General features: G+C 41.2%; 1 protein-coding gene across 3 annotated transcripts in view; it reads right to left on the reverse strand.

Annotated features, from left to right (window-relative positions):
• Window positions 1-13,334, reverse strand: part of gga1 (golgi-associated, gamma adaptin ear containing, ARF binding protein 1) — a 46,015-nt gene that overhangs the window by 9,071 nt on the left and 23,610 nt on the right. For 2 of the 3 annotated variants that reach the window (XM_060918925.1, XM_060918924.1), the window contains exons 8-11: window positions 12,595-12,732; window positions 10,159-10,240; window positions 5,281-5,391; window positions 996-1,133 (exon numbers count right to left, since the gene is read on the reverse strand). In XM_060918925.1, the coding sequence (XP_060774908.1) occupies window positions 996-1,133; window positions 5,281-5,391; window positions 10,159-10,240; window positions 12,595-12,732 (469 nt within the window). The remainder of the gene's footprint in view (window positions 1-995; window positions 1,134-5,280; window positions 5,392-10,158; window positions 10,241-12,594; window positions 12,733-13,334) is intronic. The other variant, XM_060918926.1, reaches the window with a different exon arrangement.

Consider the following 13,334-nt stretch of genomic DNA (forward strand, 5'->3'; position numbering starts at 1 on the left):
AGTGCGCGCACGGACTTCCTCTGTCTGCTTGACTGCGCAAAGCGAGCGATTTCATGCACATTATTTGCTCGGGAATCTCCTCAAATTAAATAACTTCCCAGCCACAGAATTTTTTTTTTTTAAGACACTGCAGAAATAAACATGTATCACACAATGACCAAATTTCAGAGGGAACTAAATTTCACTGATTTTATGAAATCGAAAGGCCGTCTACTTTTAAACTGTAAAACAAATTCCACGGACCCCCAGATTGTTTTTTTTGGAGTCATAACATTCTATTCATTAAATTTCCACTGATGGAATACATTAGGTCTGAGCTGTCTTTGGTGCTTAGACACTTAAATATTAATAATTTGAGAAATGTGACATTGTGATTTCCATGAGAGAGAGAGAGAGAGAGAGAGAGAATGAATGAACTGGGGGGCTGGTGGTGTTGGATATGGCTCGCTGGCTATGCTTCATAGACCCCTGGGGATCCCTAGACCCCACTTTGAGAACCACAGTCATAGGATAATGTCCCTAATAAAAAAAAAGTGTCTCATCCAAAATTATTAGTGCATGCTCAAATATTCCTATACTTGTTTCAAATTACATCAAGTTACGTAATCTCGCTCTCTGTCTCTCGTAGATGAACTATTTTTGAGAGTAGCAGGGAAGGTGCATATTTACACATGTAAGTTCAGCGTTCTAGTACACTTCTGTTTTAACTGTGGGAGGCAGGGCCTAATATAATACATGGGGACAACGTGGGTTAAAGCTGAACATTAAAATACGCCACACACACAACTCCTGTTTTACAAAATCATTTACTTAAAAATGAAATTATGTAGCTTAACTATGCTTTATATATATATATCAAAATCTTTTGTATATTTGGATGTTGACAGACATTTGGGGCTTCAATTACTAAAAGTCATCAAAACTGCTAATCTAAACCTTAGATCTGTACTTACTGGTATATGAAATGTGACCAGTGATTCTCGGTCAGCCCTTACCCAAAGACATGAGTTCGTCATCCAGCAGGCTGAGGCCCAGCTCATGTGATGGCGTGGGCTGAGAGGGGAATTCTGGAAAAGTGGGAGCTGAAGGTGAGGTGTCCAGTCCGGTGAGGTCCAACAGGGCTGTGCTTTTCCCTGCCCATGAAAATGGCTCAGTAAAACAGGACTGAAATGACCAATTTTAAAGGAGATGCGCAGAACCATGGCCTCACTTTTCGTTTATAAGTGCCTTGAGACCTCAAGAATGGCACAGGAATAGTTTTAAGCGTTAACAATAAATCTAATAGTCATTTTTACGATTAAAGTAATTCATATAGGTAGCGGTCTGAGTGAATGACCTTGACGTCCGTAACATCACAGCAGGAAGGCTATCGGTCTCATCGCCATTTCCGCTATACTAAAACACAGAGCTGACTGCAATGCCGATCCTCCATTTTGAGCTAATTTATCGCCATGCCATGCAGATGTGTTGCTGGCGGGTGCAGCAACACGACAGAAGGTGGATTTATGTTGCATTCATGGCCCAAGAATGTTCAAACTGCAAGGAGATGGACGCGTTTTGCGAGAAATTCACGGACTGGGCGCCTACAAAGCGGTCTCTCCTCTGCTCTGCACATTTTACTGAAGACTCGTACGAAACCTCTGATCTGTTGAGGAGCGCTGGCTATAAGGCCGTATTGAAAGAGGGTGCAGCACCAACAATTAAAGGAAAAGAAAACTACAAGAAAAGGAAAGCAAGTTCAGTTGCATCAGTTCTCCCAGAGTGTGAACCGAGCAGTAATGGCGGAGTACTCAGTATGGAGAAAATGGAGAACGAGTGGACCAGTCATCTGATTTCTCCACTGGATGTGCTTGCCTCAGCAGCAATATCTTGCCCTTATGTGGAAGAAGCAAATGAATGAAGAACTGAAAGTCAGATTGTTTCAAAACAATCGGCCACGAGATCGGCCTTCAAGAAGCGAGAACACAGACAGGCAAGCTCCGACTCTCATTTGGTTACATCACAACAACACTCGTCGTTTACCTGCATTTAGATTAATACATGTAACTTGTATTGTGTGCAAGTTACCGGGTATAAGGTTATTTAATTTGCTTCAGAATGTGATTGTGTCAGTTCCTCTGATTATTTAATTAGCCTTTTACGTTTTATCAGTGAAAATGCATGCATGTTGCTTAAGTTATAACACCCATCCTGTTTTAATGAGAGTCACATGAGACGGTCAGTTCAATTCCGTCCAATTCTCTAGACGGCTTTGTTCTCTGGCTTTATTTTGTAAGGCGGGGGCCTCCGTTGCCGACGCATTACTATCGGATTCACTTTCTGATGGTTCGAACTGATATAGCAGTAGCATGTACACACACTCCAATTTCAGGACTATCACGGTCAGATGTATTACTGTCTGAGGAATCCGAAGAACCTCCAATAAATCTGAATGAAGAGGCCACTGCAAGCAACCACTCTCGCCTGCAGAGTTTGGCTTTGGTCTATAGCTGCAAAAGGCCTCGGGCCTTAAAACCGGTTCCCGCTGTGACGTCACGCACTCAGGGCTGGCTGGCTCAGCGGGGCAGTTCGAATGCCAACTTCGCGGTCGATTTCAACCCTCAAAAATGTATATATTCTTAATTCCCATTTATGCAGCATACAAGAGTCAAGGATGGAGATACTATCCACTCAGAAATGTATAAAGGTTCTGCGTATCTCCTTTAAGAGGAGATAAAATTGCCACGGTAATCAGTATTATCACAGTATTGTTAAAATGTGCTGAAAATGGAGACTAAATAACTTAATTAATTATACTGATCACAATGATAGGCTATTGTTATATTTATGGCATTCCCTACACAAAGAAATGTGCTTAAAATAACAGCAGAAATTAAATTATTACCTGTAATGTTATTTATACATGTACAAACCCAACACACATGAACACACCCCGGCACCGTTAACCAACCTAGAATAAGCCCAAATTCTAGCTTAAACATTTTCTCAAATACTTATTCAGTGTAAATTTTAAGGTAGCAGGCAGAGGACTTTGTAGCTTTAATAATGAGTATATTTAGTAGCTACGGGGGGGGGGACGACTTTAAAGATCTCTGTACTAGAGCTGGGCGATAAATCGATTTTATCGATTAATTTGAATTTACAGTTAAGGACGATGTGTTATGAAAATCGGTTTTCTCTCAGTTTTAGCTTCCGTCACCAACGCTCCCCTCTGTGGATGTGCAAAACGGATCGGGCACTGACACTATAGCCCTCCTCCCGTGTGCTTGCCATGGACACACACAAACAGCATGGCAGCGATTGGGGGGGAAAGCTGCAACTTGTGCCCAAGAAAGGAGTAAATTCCTCCATGATCTGGAATTGGTTCAGTTTTGTGGCTTCGGACGTAGACCAAACAAGTCCTCGTTGTAAGGTGTGTTTGAAAACGGCTGTTTCCAAAGGAAGCAGCACGACGAATTTATTCCAACCCCTTAAACAGAAGCCTGCAGCAGAGCGGGAGAAGTGCTGCTCCCAGTGGAATGGAAACAGCCGCAGCACTAGCGCACCATCCAAAGTAAAGCAAGCAGCCGTCCTGGACACATTTTCGAACTGTGCGCCTTATGATAAGAATGGCGCGTGGTGGAAGCAATCACAGATGCGATCGCGATGTTTATTACAAAAAAAAAGACATGGTGCTCATCAGTGTTGGGCACGTTACTTTCAAAAAGTAATTAGTTATAGTTACTAGTTACTTTTCCCAAAAAGTAACTGAGTTAGTAACGGAGTTACTTTGTCATAAAAGTAACTAATTACCAGGGAAAGTAATTATTCCGTTACATTTTGTTCCCCCTCAAAAAAAAAATCAAATTCAATTAGTGTAATCATAATAAAAGTGAATGTTAAATGTGTTTAATGACTGAAATGGACACTTAACAGAACCAATTAGTAATGTTATCTACACTATATTAATATGTTTGTGGGACAATGTGAGATAAGACATCTATCAAATGTAATATATTTTTGTAGTTATTAAAATTATGTTACTAATTACTGGCCACTGACGAGGACAAACGCTTTGTTCCTCGACATAATGTGCACTGCACGTAAACACTCTTGCCTTTTATTTCAAGTAATGAAAAGTAATGGCTGTATTTCCAATGTGAAAGCACAGTGCTGGGCTGACCGCTCGCCATCGCTGGGTCTTCCGATTGAAAGAGCGCGCAGTAGTGCAGTAGGCGTGGCCTACCACGTATGTTGTCCAAATCTACTCTGATTGGCTTACTGTGCCGTTGTCTCGTGTCTCCCCGCCCCACACGAAAGCAGAGTAAAGAAAGGCTGAACGAGCAGCGTGCCAGATGAGAACAGCTTTAATAAAGTAACGCATAGTATTTTATTGTAAGTAACGGGAACGGCGTTATAACGATGTAAAAAGTAATTAGTTAGATTACTCGTTACTAAAAAAAGTAACGCCGTTAGTAACGCCGTTTATTTCTAACGCCGTTATTCCCAGCACTGGTGCTCATACATCCGGTGGAAAAGTCGGATTTTTTTTCCTATTCTGTCAGTTTCATTTATTATTTATACATTTTTTGATGGGGCATTTTATTTATTTATTTCAAGTTTGAGGGCGCATTGTGTCAGTTTGAAACTAAGCTATGTTGGAGAAAGCTTTCTAAAAGTTACTGTATGTTCACACGGTTTACAATGGCATGGTCTGCCAGCTCATCTACAAGCTTGTTTTTTGGCTTCTGGTTGCACTTTAACCCCAAAGGGGAAATTTAAGTGAGAACAAAATAAAGGTAAAACTTGTTTTGAACCATTTCTTTGTGTCATCTGTAGTTTGATTTTTAGTGGGGGGGGGGGAATCGATTAAAGTCGAAAATCGGATTTTTTGTGAAAAGATTTTTTTTTTTTAGGCCATATCGCCCAGCTCTACTCTGTACTATGGCAATTTAAAAACATGAACAGACAACACTTACGGTGGTCTCGTGCATATAGCGCTAATGCTGCAATAATTTGCTGTACTCCCATACTTTCGAAGCCTTGAGTCTTTGGAAACTTTTACAGTGAGCCTCTTTCAAAACCGAGTCAAACTCCAGCCACCGTGATTTTTTCTTTTTTTTTAAAAAACTATAGGTGTTGACTGAAGCAACCAATAACCTGAAGTCATTTAAGACCTTGATACGAGTGCACAGAACAGGTGTGAGGATGGCTTCTGCTATAGTGTGTGTAGCAGTGCTGTGACCTGCAAGCACATGTTTGTGTAATGTGGTGCTGATACAGGTGTGTCTCGTTTATTACCCTTAAGTGTTGGCATAGTGCTGCTATCACCATTCACCTCCTCTCCCTTCACAAGCTGCCTATAGAGGTTAATCACCTGCGTCAGACTGTCATTGGCCTGCAGGATCTCCGCTTTATGAAGAGAGAGAGAGAAACACACAGTTCAACAGTCTAGCCACTTTCCCCTATACTGCACCACTTGGATTGATTCCAACCTCCCAAATCTAGGAACGATGAAAGTGATTCCCATTAATTTTCCATTTAGAGTCAAACACATCACTGATAGGATTGAGCTCTTTGTGTGACCCCACCCACATCCACAGGGCCTAAAGGCCAATTTATGCTGACAACCCAGTCCTCGCAGATGGCGTCGCAGATAGCGTCTGCGTAGCCCCCCCCCCAACCTTCACAGACGCTCTGCGCGCACCTCCCAAAAATTGTGACCACCGCAGAAGCCTCGCAGACAGTGTTGCAGACAAGAGGGCTCTGATTGGTCCACTCTACATCCGCTGTACACGCACTTCCGCTTCCCTACTTTCCCGGTTTGTTTTGTTTTCACGACCGCCATTTTTAAAAAACACGAGCGAAGATGGAGCAGCACGAAGAGCGGTTGATCGAGGAAGTGAGGAAGTACGTACATCTATACGACTCCAGTTCTAGTCATTATAAGTAACCGGAGGATAAACACTCCACTAACCACACCCACCAACTACTCCTAGCGACTTCGCGCCCCCTTGCGTTGTGGCGGTGAATAACATCGCGCACGCCTATTACTCCCCGCTCAACGATAAATTACAACTGTCTGCGAAAAGCTATCTGCGAAAGCCTTGTCGCAAGAGCATGCAGAGGCCTTAAGGGTTCACCGAATGGTTTGATGAGTATGAGAATGATATAAATCATATGCTGTGGCCTTCACAGTCACCAGATTTCTCCCCAATTTAACACCGCTGGGAGATTTTGAAGCAACCTGGCAGACAGCGCTCACCACTACCATCATTACAACACCACCCACTGAGGGAAAATCTTTCGGAAGAACGGTGTTCATCTCCTAAAAGTACACTTGAAGACTGACCGGTTCAATAAACTTGTACACAGACTTGCCTTTCAAGTGGTCCGCACATCGAGCGGAGAGCTAAGATGAACAGAGTAGAGGGAGATATATGATACATGTATTATGCATGCAGCCTAAACAGATGATCAATTAAAAACAGTAGGCATGTCTGTAAATTTAACTTAAAGGGGAACTGAAGTCATTTTTAAACTTGCTTTATTTCTTAAGTAACGTGTTATTCAATAATGTGTTCAGTTTTAGTAACCTTATACCGTGACTCGTACTGGCAACTAATTGCAGTTAAATATTATACAGTGCTCAGCATAAATGAGTACACCCCCTTTGAAAAGTAACATTTTAAACAATCTCAATGAACACAATTTCCAAAATGTTGACAAGACAAAAGTTTAATATAACATCTGTTTAACTTATAACGTGAAAGTAAGGCCCCCCCCCCCCCCCCCCCCCAAAAAAAAAAAAAAAAAAAAAAAAAAAAAAAAGTGTTTCCGGTAACCCGACCGATCGAGAATTTCCGTGTCGAAATTACCGACCGTAAAGTTATGACAAATTTCCCTCGATATTTTAGTGTAAGCAGCGTTAGTCATAATTTTTTGTTTCAACGCGTTCAAGTTGTGAAAGAAACGATAAAAAGTAAAATGTTTCACCACTTCTATCAGCCCTCCTGCATAAACATGGAAGCGCACTTGTATACTGAAGGAGGAAGGGAAAACTGAGCCAAGCCGCCATTTTGAATCCTCATTCAAGGCTGTAATGCAAATTGCTTCCTCTTCAGTATACAAGTGCACTTCCATGGCAGGGAAAAACACTACGTTTTACCGCCTATGTAGTCCCCTATTTATACAAATAGGAGTCATTCAGGATTCAGCCATGTTTTTGCTCGAACCAAGTTCTACGTAGGCTAGGCCGTCTGCTTTTAATGGAAGTAGCCTAGGACGTTATTTTCATGTTATTTCTTGATAAGGTGTTTTCACGTTATTACATGAAAATATCATGAAATAACGTGAGAATTTCGTATCATGAAATTACGTGATATGTTATTACATGATAAATATATTGTAAAAACGTGATAACTTTAACAATATCTTTTCACGTAATTACTTGATTCTAAGCCAATTTTTTTGAGTGTGGCACCAATACGCTTCCATAGATCATAACTCGAACTCTCGCGATATTTTTTTTTTTATTCGTTTAAAGATTTAAAACACTTTTATTTTATTATGATGTGTGGTATAAAGGATTATGTGCCAAAATACTATTTTGTAAGATGTTTACTTGTGTTAATTTTTTCGAACAAAATAAAAAAAAAAAATTTTTTAACCTCCTAGGGCTTAGCGGTCACATGCGTGGACAGCACTTTTTAGAAATTCAGAACAAGAATCCACATATGTGGACATACTTTTTCTCTAAAAGTACATCTTATCAAAAGATGCTTAGTTTTTATTCTAATCAGGTTCTAATAAGCCCAAATAGCAAAGAGAAATAAAAAACGCATGTAAAAAAACCTACCGACCTTATTTTAGTATTTCATGTTACCTGAAACACTTTTTTTTTTTTGGCCTAAGGTTAATAATATAAACTTGGATTACACATTTTTTCAGTTTTACTCAAGTTAGGGTGGTGCAAAATTGAGTACACCCCACAACAAAAACTACTACATCTAGTACTTTGTATGGCCTCCATGATTTTTAATGACAGCACCAAGTCTTCTAGGCATGGAATGAACATGTTGGCGACATTTTGCAACATCAATCTTTTTCCATTCTTCAACAATGACCTCTTTTAGTGACTGGATGGAGAGTGATGCTCAACTTGTCTCTTCAGAATTCCCCAAAGAAAATAATTTATTTACACCACAAAGGTGAAGGCTACAAGAAGATCAGCAAAGCTTTACTTATCAGTCAGAATACTGGAGCAAAAGTGGTACAAAAATTTAAGAAAGATGGAACTGCAACCATCTCACAGAGACGTCCAGGTCGTCCACGGAAGTTAACACCTCGACAGGAGCGTCTTCTGATGAGAAGGGTTGAAGAAAATTGGCATGCAAGTTCACTGCAGTTATCTAAAGAAGCAGAAAGCCAAACTGGGGTGACTATTTCCCGTGACGCAATACAGCGTACACTGCAGAGGAATGGCACGCATGGATGCCGTCCACGAAAGAAACCTCTCCTAAAGCCCAGGCACAAAAAAAAAGCCCGCCTAGAGTTTGCCAGGGCCCATGCTGACAAAGATGAAGACTACTGGGACTCTATACTCTGGAGTGATGAGACCAAGATAAATGTTTTTGGAACTGACAGCTTCAAAACTGTATGGCGTCACAAAGGTGAGGAATACAAAGAAAAATGTATGGTGCCTACAGTGAAACATGGTGGTGGCAGTGTCCTTATGTGGGGCTGCATGAGTGCTGCTGGTGTCAGGGAGCTGCATTTCACTGATGGCATCATGAATTCACAGATGTATTGCTCGATACTGAAAGACAAGATGCTACCATCACTCCGTGCCCTTGGTCGTCGTGCACTTTTCCAACATGACCAAACACACATCTAAGGCCACTGTTGGATTTCTGAAGAAGAACAGGGTGAAAGTGATTCAGTGGCCAAGTATGTCTCCTGATCTGAACCCAATCGGACACCTACGGGGAATTCTGAAGAAACAAGTTGAGCATCGCTCTCCATCCAGCATCCAGTTACTAAAAGAGGTCGTTGTTGAAGAATGGAAAAAGACTGATGTTGCAAAACGTCGCCAACTTGTTCATTCCATGCCTAGAAGACTTGGTGCTGTCATTAAAAATCATGGAGGCCATACAAAGTACTAGATGTAGTAGTTTTTGTTGTGGGGTGTATTCATTTTTGCACCACCCTAATTTGAGTAAAACTGAAAAAATGTGTCATCTAAGTTATATTAAACTTTGTCTTGTCAACATTTTGGAAATTGTTTGTGTTCATTGAGATATTGTTTAAAATGTTACTTTTCAAAGGGGGTGTACTCATTTACGCTGAGCACTGTACTTATAGGCCTATTCGGTTTTTATCCATGTTGAACTCGGTTCGTTTGGTCGACGGCAGGTGTCACTTATCCGCGTGATCTTCACGAGACTTTGAAACATGAAGCGTCAGCGCCGCCATTTTGAACTGTTTTCCAAACTTTCCTGATTGCTATCAAAACGAACAAAACTTCCGTCTTGATTACGTCAGCATTCGAAGGAGGGCGCGTGTCTTTTGACAATGTTGGTCACTTAGATTTCCGCTGTACATTTTACTTCCGTCCTACGATGTCTCGCACAGGTCTCGACGAACCTCGTTTACGGCTGCTGCTTTGACATATGGACTGATATCACATAGCATATTTCAAGCACTCATAACTTGCTATAGTAGTGACAAAATAGCGACAAAAATGCGTTCCCATATTTAATAAAATGAGATAAATAGAATTTTGATGATAAAAAAATTTGCCTTCAGTTCTCCTTTAATGTAGCAAGATTCTTGACCACCTGCAACTTGCAGTGGTGCAAAAGAAAAGTGCTCTCCCAGTTACCATATGGAGATGGCAAGTTTGAATCTAGATTTTTCCCCAGCCACCTGTAGCCATGTTCTCTAGGTACGAGGGATGGCATAGTCTCTCTCCTCTGTCAATCAGAGTGACACTAGCTAACCACAGGCATCCGAGAGCTTTCCTCTGTGTGTGTTATGCTGCCCTGTGAGCAGGAGTTTCACATGTCTCTGAGCTGTTGTATAGGTGAGAGCTGGCAGAATTGGCCAATACCAAATCAGGGAGAAAATAAATTTAACCCACTAATGAAATCTTTTCTTGGATTGTCTGTTGCTCCTTACCTAGAGCTTCATCGTTGTCTTCTGTATCACTGGCCAGTCTGAACAGGGTGGGTCTCATCTTCTCACAGCGCTGGTACAAATCCTAGAAAATACACAGTCAGTCAAAAGCATCACTACGGTGAGCTACAAAACACAACTGTAGCCGAATCACTAAAAAAAATATATATATATCACTAATTAAATGGCAAATCTCGTCACCGTTCACTCATGTTTGCGATTCCTGGGACCTTTGTTAACAAGCAATTTATTTTACAACCCCAGTTCCAAAAAAGTTGGGACGCTGTGCAAACTGTAAATAAAAACAGAATGGGATAATTTGCAAATCATGGAAACCCTATATTTCATTGAAAATGGTACAAAGACAACATATCAAATGTTGAAACTGAGAAATTTTTTTGTTTTTTAAAAAAATAATATATACTCATTTTGAATTTGATGTCAGCAACATGTTTCAGAAAAGTTGGGACAGGGCAACAAAAGACTGAAAAAGTTGTGTAATGCTAAAAAAAATATTTGGTTAATTGGCAACAGGTCAGTAACTTGACTGGATTTAAAAAAAAAAAAAAAAGAGCATTGCCGAGAGGTTGAGTCTCTCAGAAGTAAAGATGGGGAGGGGTTCACCGCTCTGTGAAAGACTACGTTGGCAAACAGTGCAACGATTTAAGAATAACGTTCCTCAATGTAAAATTGCAAAGAACTTAGGGATCACATCATTTATGGTATATAACATCATTAAAAGATTCAGAGAATCTGGAGAAATCTCCGTATGCAAGAGACAAGGCTGAAAACCGACATTGGATGCCTGTGATCTTCAGGCCCTCAGGAGATACTGCATTAAAAGCAGACACGTGTCTGTAGTGGAAATCACTGTATGGGCTCAGGAACACTTCAGAAAACCATCGTCTGTGAAAACAGTTCATTACTTCATCCACAAATGCAAGTTAAAACCAGATATAAGCAATATCCAGAAACACTGCCACCTTCTCTGGGCCTGAGCTCTTTTATGATGGACTGAGGCGAAGTGAAAAATTGTCCTGATGTCTGACGAATCAAAAGTAGAAATTCTTTTTAGAACTCATGGACACCACGTCCTCCAGGCTAAAGAGCGGAGGGACCATCCGGCTTGTTATCAGTGCACAGTTCAAAAGCAGCATCTGTGATGGTATGAGGGGGCATTAGTGCACATGACGTGGGTAGCTTGTACATCTGGGAAGGCATCATTAATGCTGAATGATATCTACACATTTCAGAGCAACATGCTGCCATCCAGACAAAACCTTTTTCAGGGAAGACCTTCCTTCTTTCAGCAAGACAATGCCAAACTGCTTTCTGCACATATTAAAACTGCATGGCTCCATAGTAAAAGAGTCTCGGTGCTAAACTGGCCTGCCTGCAGTGCAGACCCGTCTGCTATTGAAAACATTTATCGCATTATGAAGCACAAAATATGACAAAGGAGACCCCGAACTGCTGAGCAACTGAAATTGTATATCGGGCAATAATGGGATGACATTTCTCTTTCAAAACTACAGCAATTGGTCTCCTCAGTTCTCAAACGTTTACAGAGTGTTGTGAAAAGTAGAGGTGATGCAACACCGTGGTAGCCTGGGCCCGCCCATCCTAAGTGTGACGCAACACGAGGGCCTGTTGCGAGCTTAGTCTGGCAAGGCAAGCTATCTACAGCTCTTCCAAGCTCCCGAAAAATCGGGAGCCAATCAACTTTGAGCATCTCCAACGGCCCTGGGTAGAGGCGTGTTCAAGGCACTGACGTAGTAGAACTGCGACCGGAAGCCATAGATTGTTTACAGAATCTATGCCGGAAGCGCTTCATTCACTAGAAACATTACGAACATGGAGCAAGTTCTCATTGAAAACGGAGCAAAGAGCAGCCCTGGAGGTATTTATTGAAAGGAAGGACATTTTCGCCTTGCTCCCGACCGGCTTCGGTAAGAGTTTAATCTACCAGTTAGCCCCGTCGCGTCACATACGTCAGAGGAAAGAGTGACGTGATTGGTTTAAGCTTCGTCACAGCCTTTTCTGGCTTCGACCAGTAGCAAACTGAGGCATTTCAGGGAGGCGGGTCAACCACGCACTTTGGGAAACGGTTGGGCTTAATATCTTTGCCAGACCAAATGCTCGCAGAGCTTTGAAGTTGCGTTAGCCAGACTAACACCGTGGTAAACACGCCCCTGTCCCAACTTTTTTGAAACGTGTTGCTAACATCAAATTCAAAATGCATATATTTTTCGTAAAACAATAACATTTCTCAGTTTCTACATTTGACATGCTGTCTTCATACTATTTAAAATGAAATACAGGGTTTCCATGATTTGCAAATCATCGCATTCTCTTTTTATTTATGTTTTATAGTGTCCCAACTTTTCTGGAACTGGGGTTGTACCTTGGTACCGAGTACGTGTGCATACGTTTGCGCACCTTGATGAGCTCCTCGTTGTCGTGTGAGCTGGTTTCTTTGTTGTAGTCTGCTAGTAGCTGTGTGAGCAACTTGACACTCTCCTTCACTTCCTGAATCGCGTTTACTCTCTTCGACACCTTCTCCATGCGCTTCTGATCCTGCAGGATAAACTCAGATTCAGCATTTTACAAAAACAGTCTGGATTTTAAAAGAGTAGAAGACAGGGACGACTCTCTGAACGATTGCTAGGTTCAGAGAAATTAAACTAGTCTGCATGTCCCAATATTTACATGCCAGAACAGATAATAAATCAGCAAGTCTTTAGACGCTGGAATCACTATTTGCTAAACCGCATTTCTGAACTTGTCAGATAGAGGAAAGCGGTTTAGTATGTTATAAACAGAGTATTATGAGACACGCAATAATACCTTAAAAGGCATAAACAACTGTTGATATATTTTTAATCATGGTCTCCTGTGGTGCACAGAGTGTACAAATACAATAATTACAGTACTGCTGGGACAAAGAGTGCGCTTTGCTGAACACCACATGCGCAACAAGGAGGTGTTAGAGTTACATGTGTTCAGCTTCAAAATCAGTGATTGAAATTACAAGCATCAAGGTTCAATAATCCTTCATGGAAAAAAAAAAAAAATTCAGGCTGTACAAAAACAATAAGAGATCGTGACAAAGCAAAATGTCCTGCTTAGAGGGCAGAGCCCAAAAGAACAGTGTAACTGAGCCATAACTACGAAACACG

This window comes from Neoarius graeffei, chromosome 4 (assembly GCF_027579695.1).
Source record: "Neoarius graeffei isolate fNeoGra1 chromosome 4, fNeoGra1.pri, whole genome shotgun sequence".
In the NCBI taxonomy this organism is placed as follows: domain Eukaryota; kingdom Metazoa; phylum Chordata; class Actinopteri; order Siluriformes; family Ariidae; genus Neoarius; species Neoarius graeffei.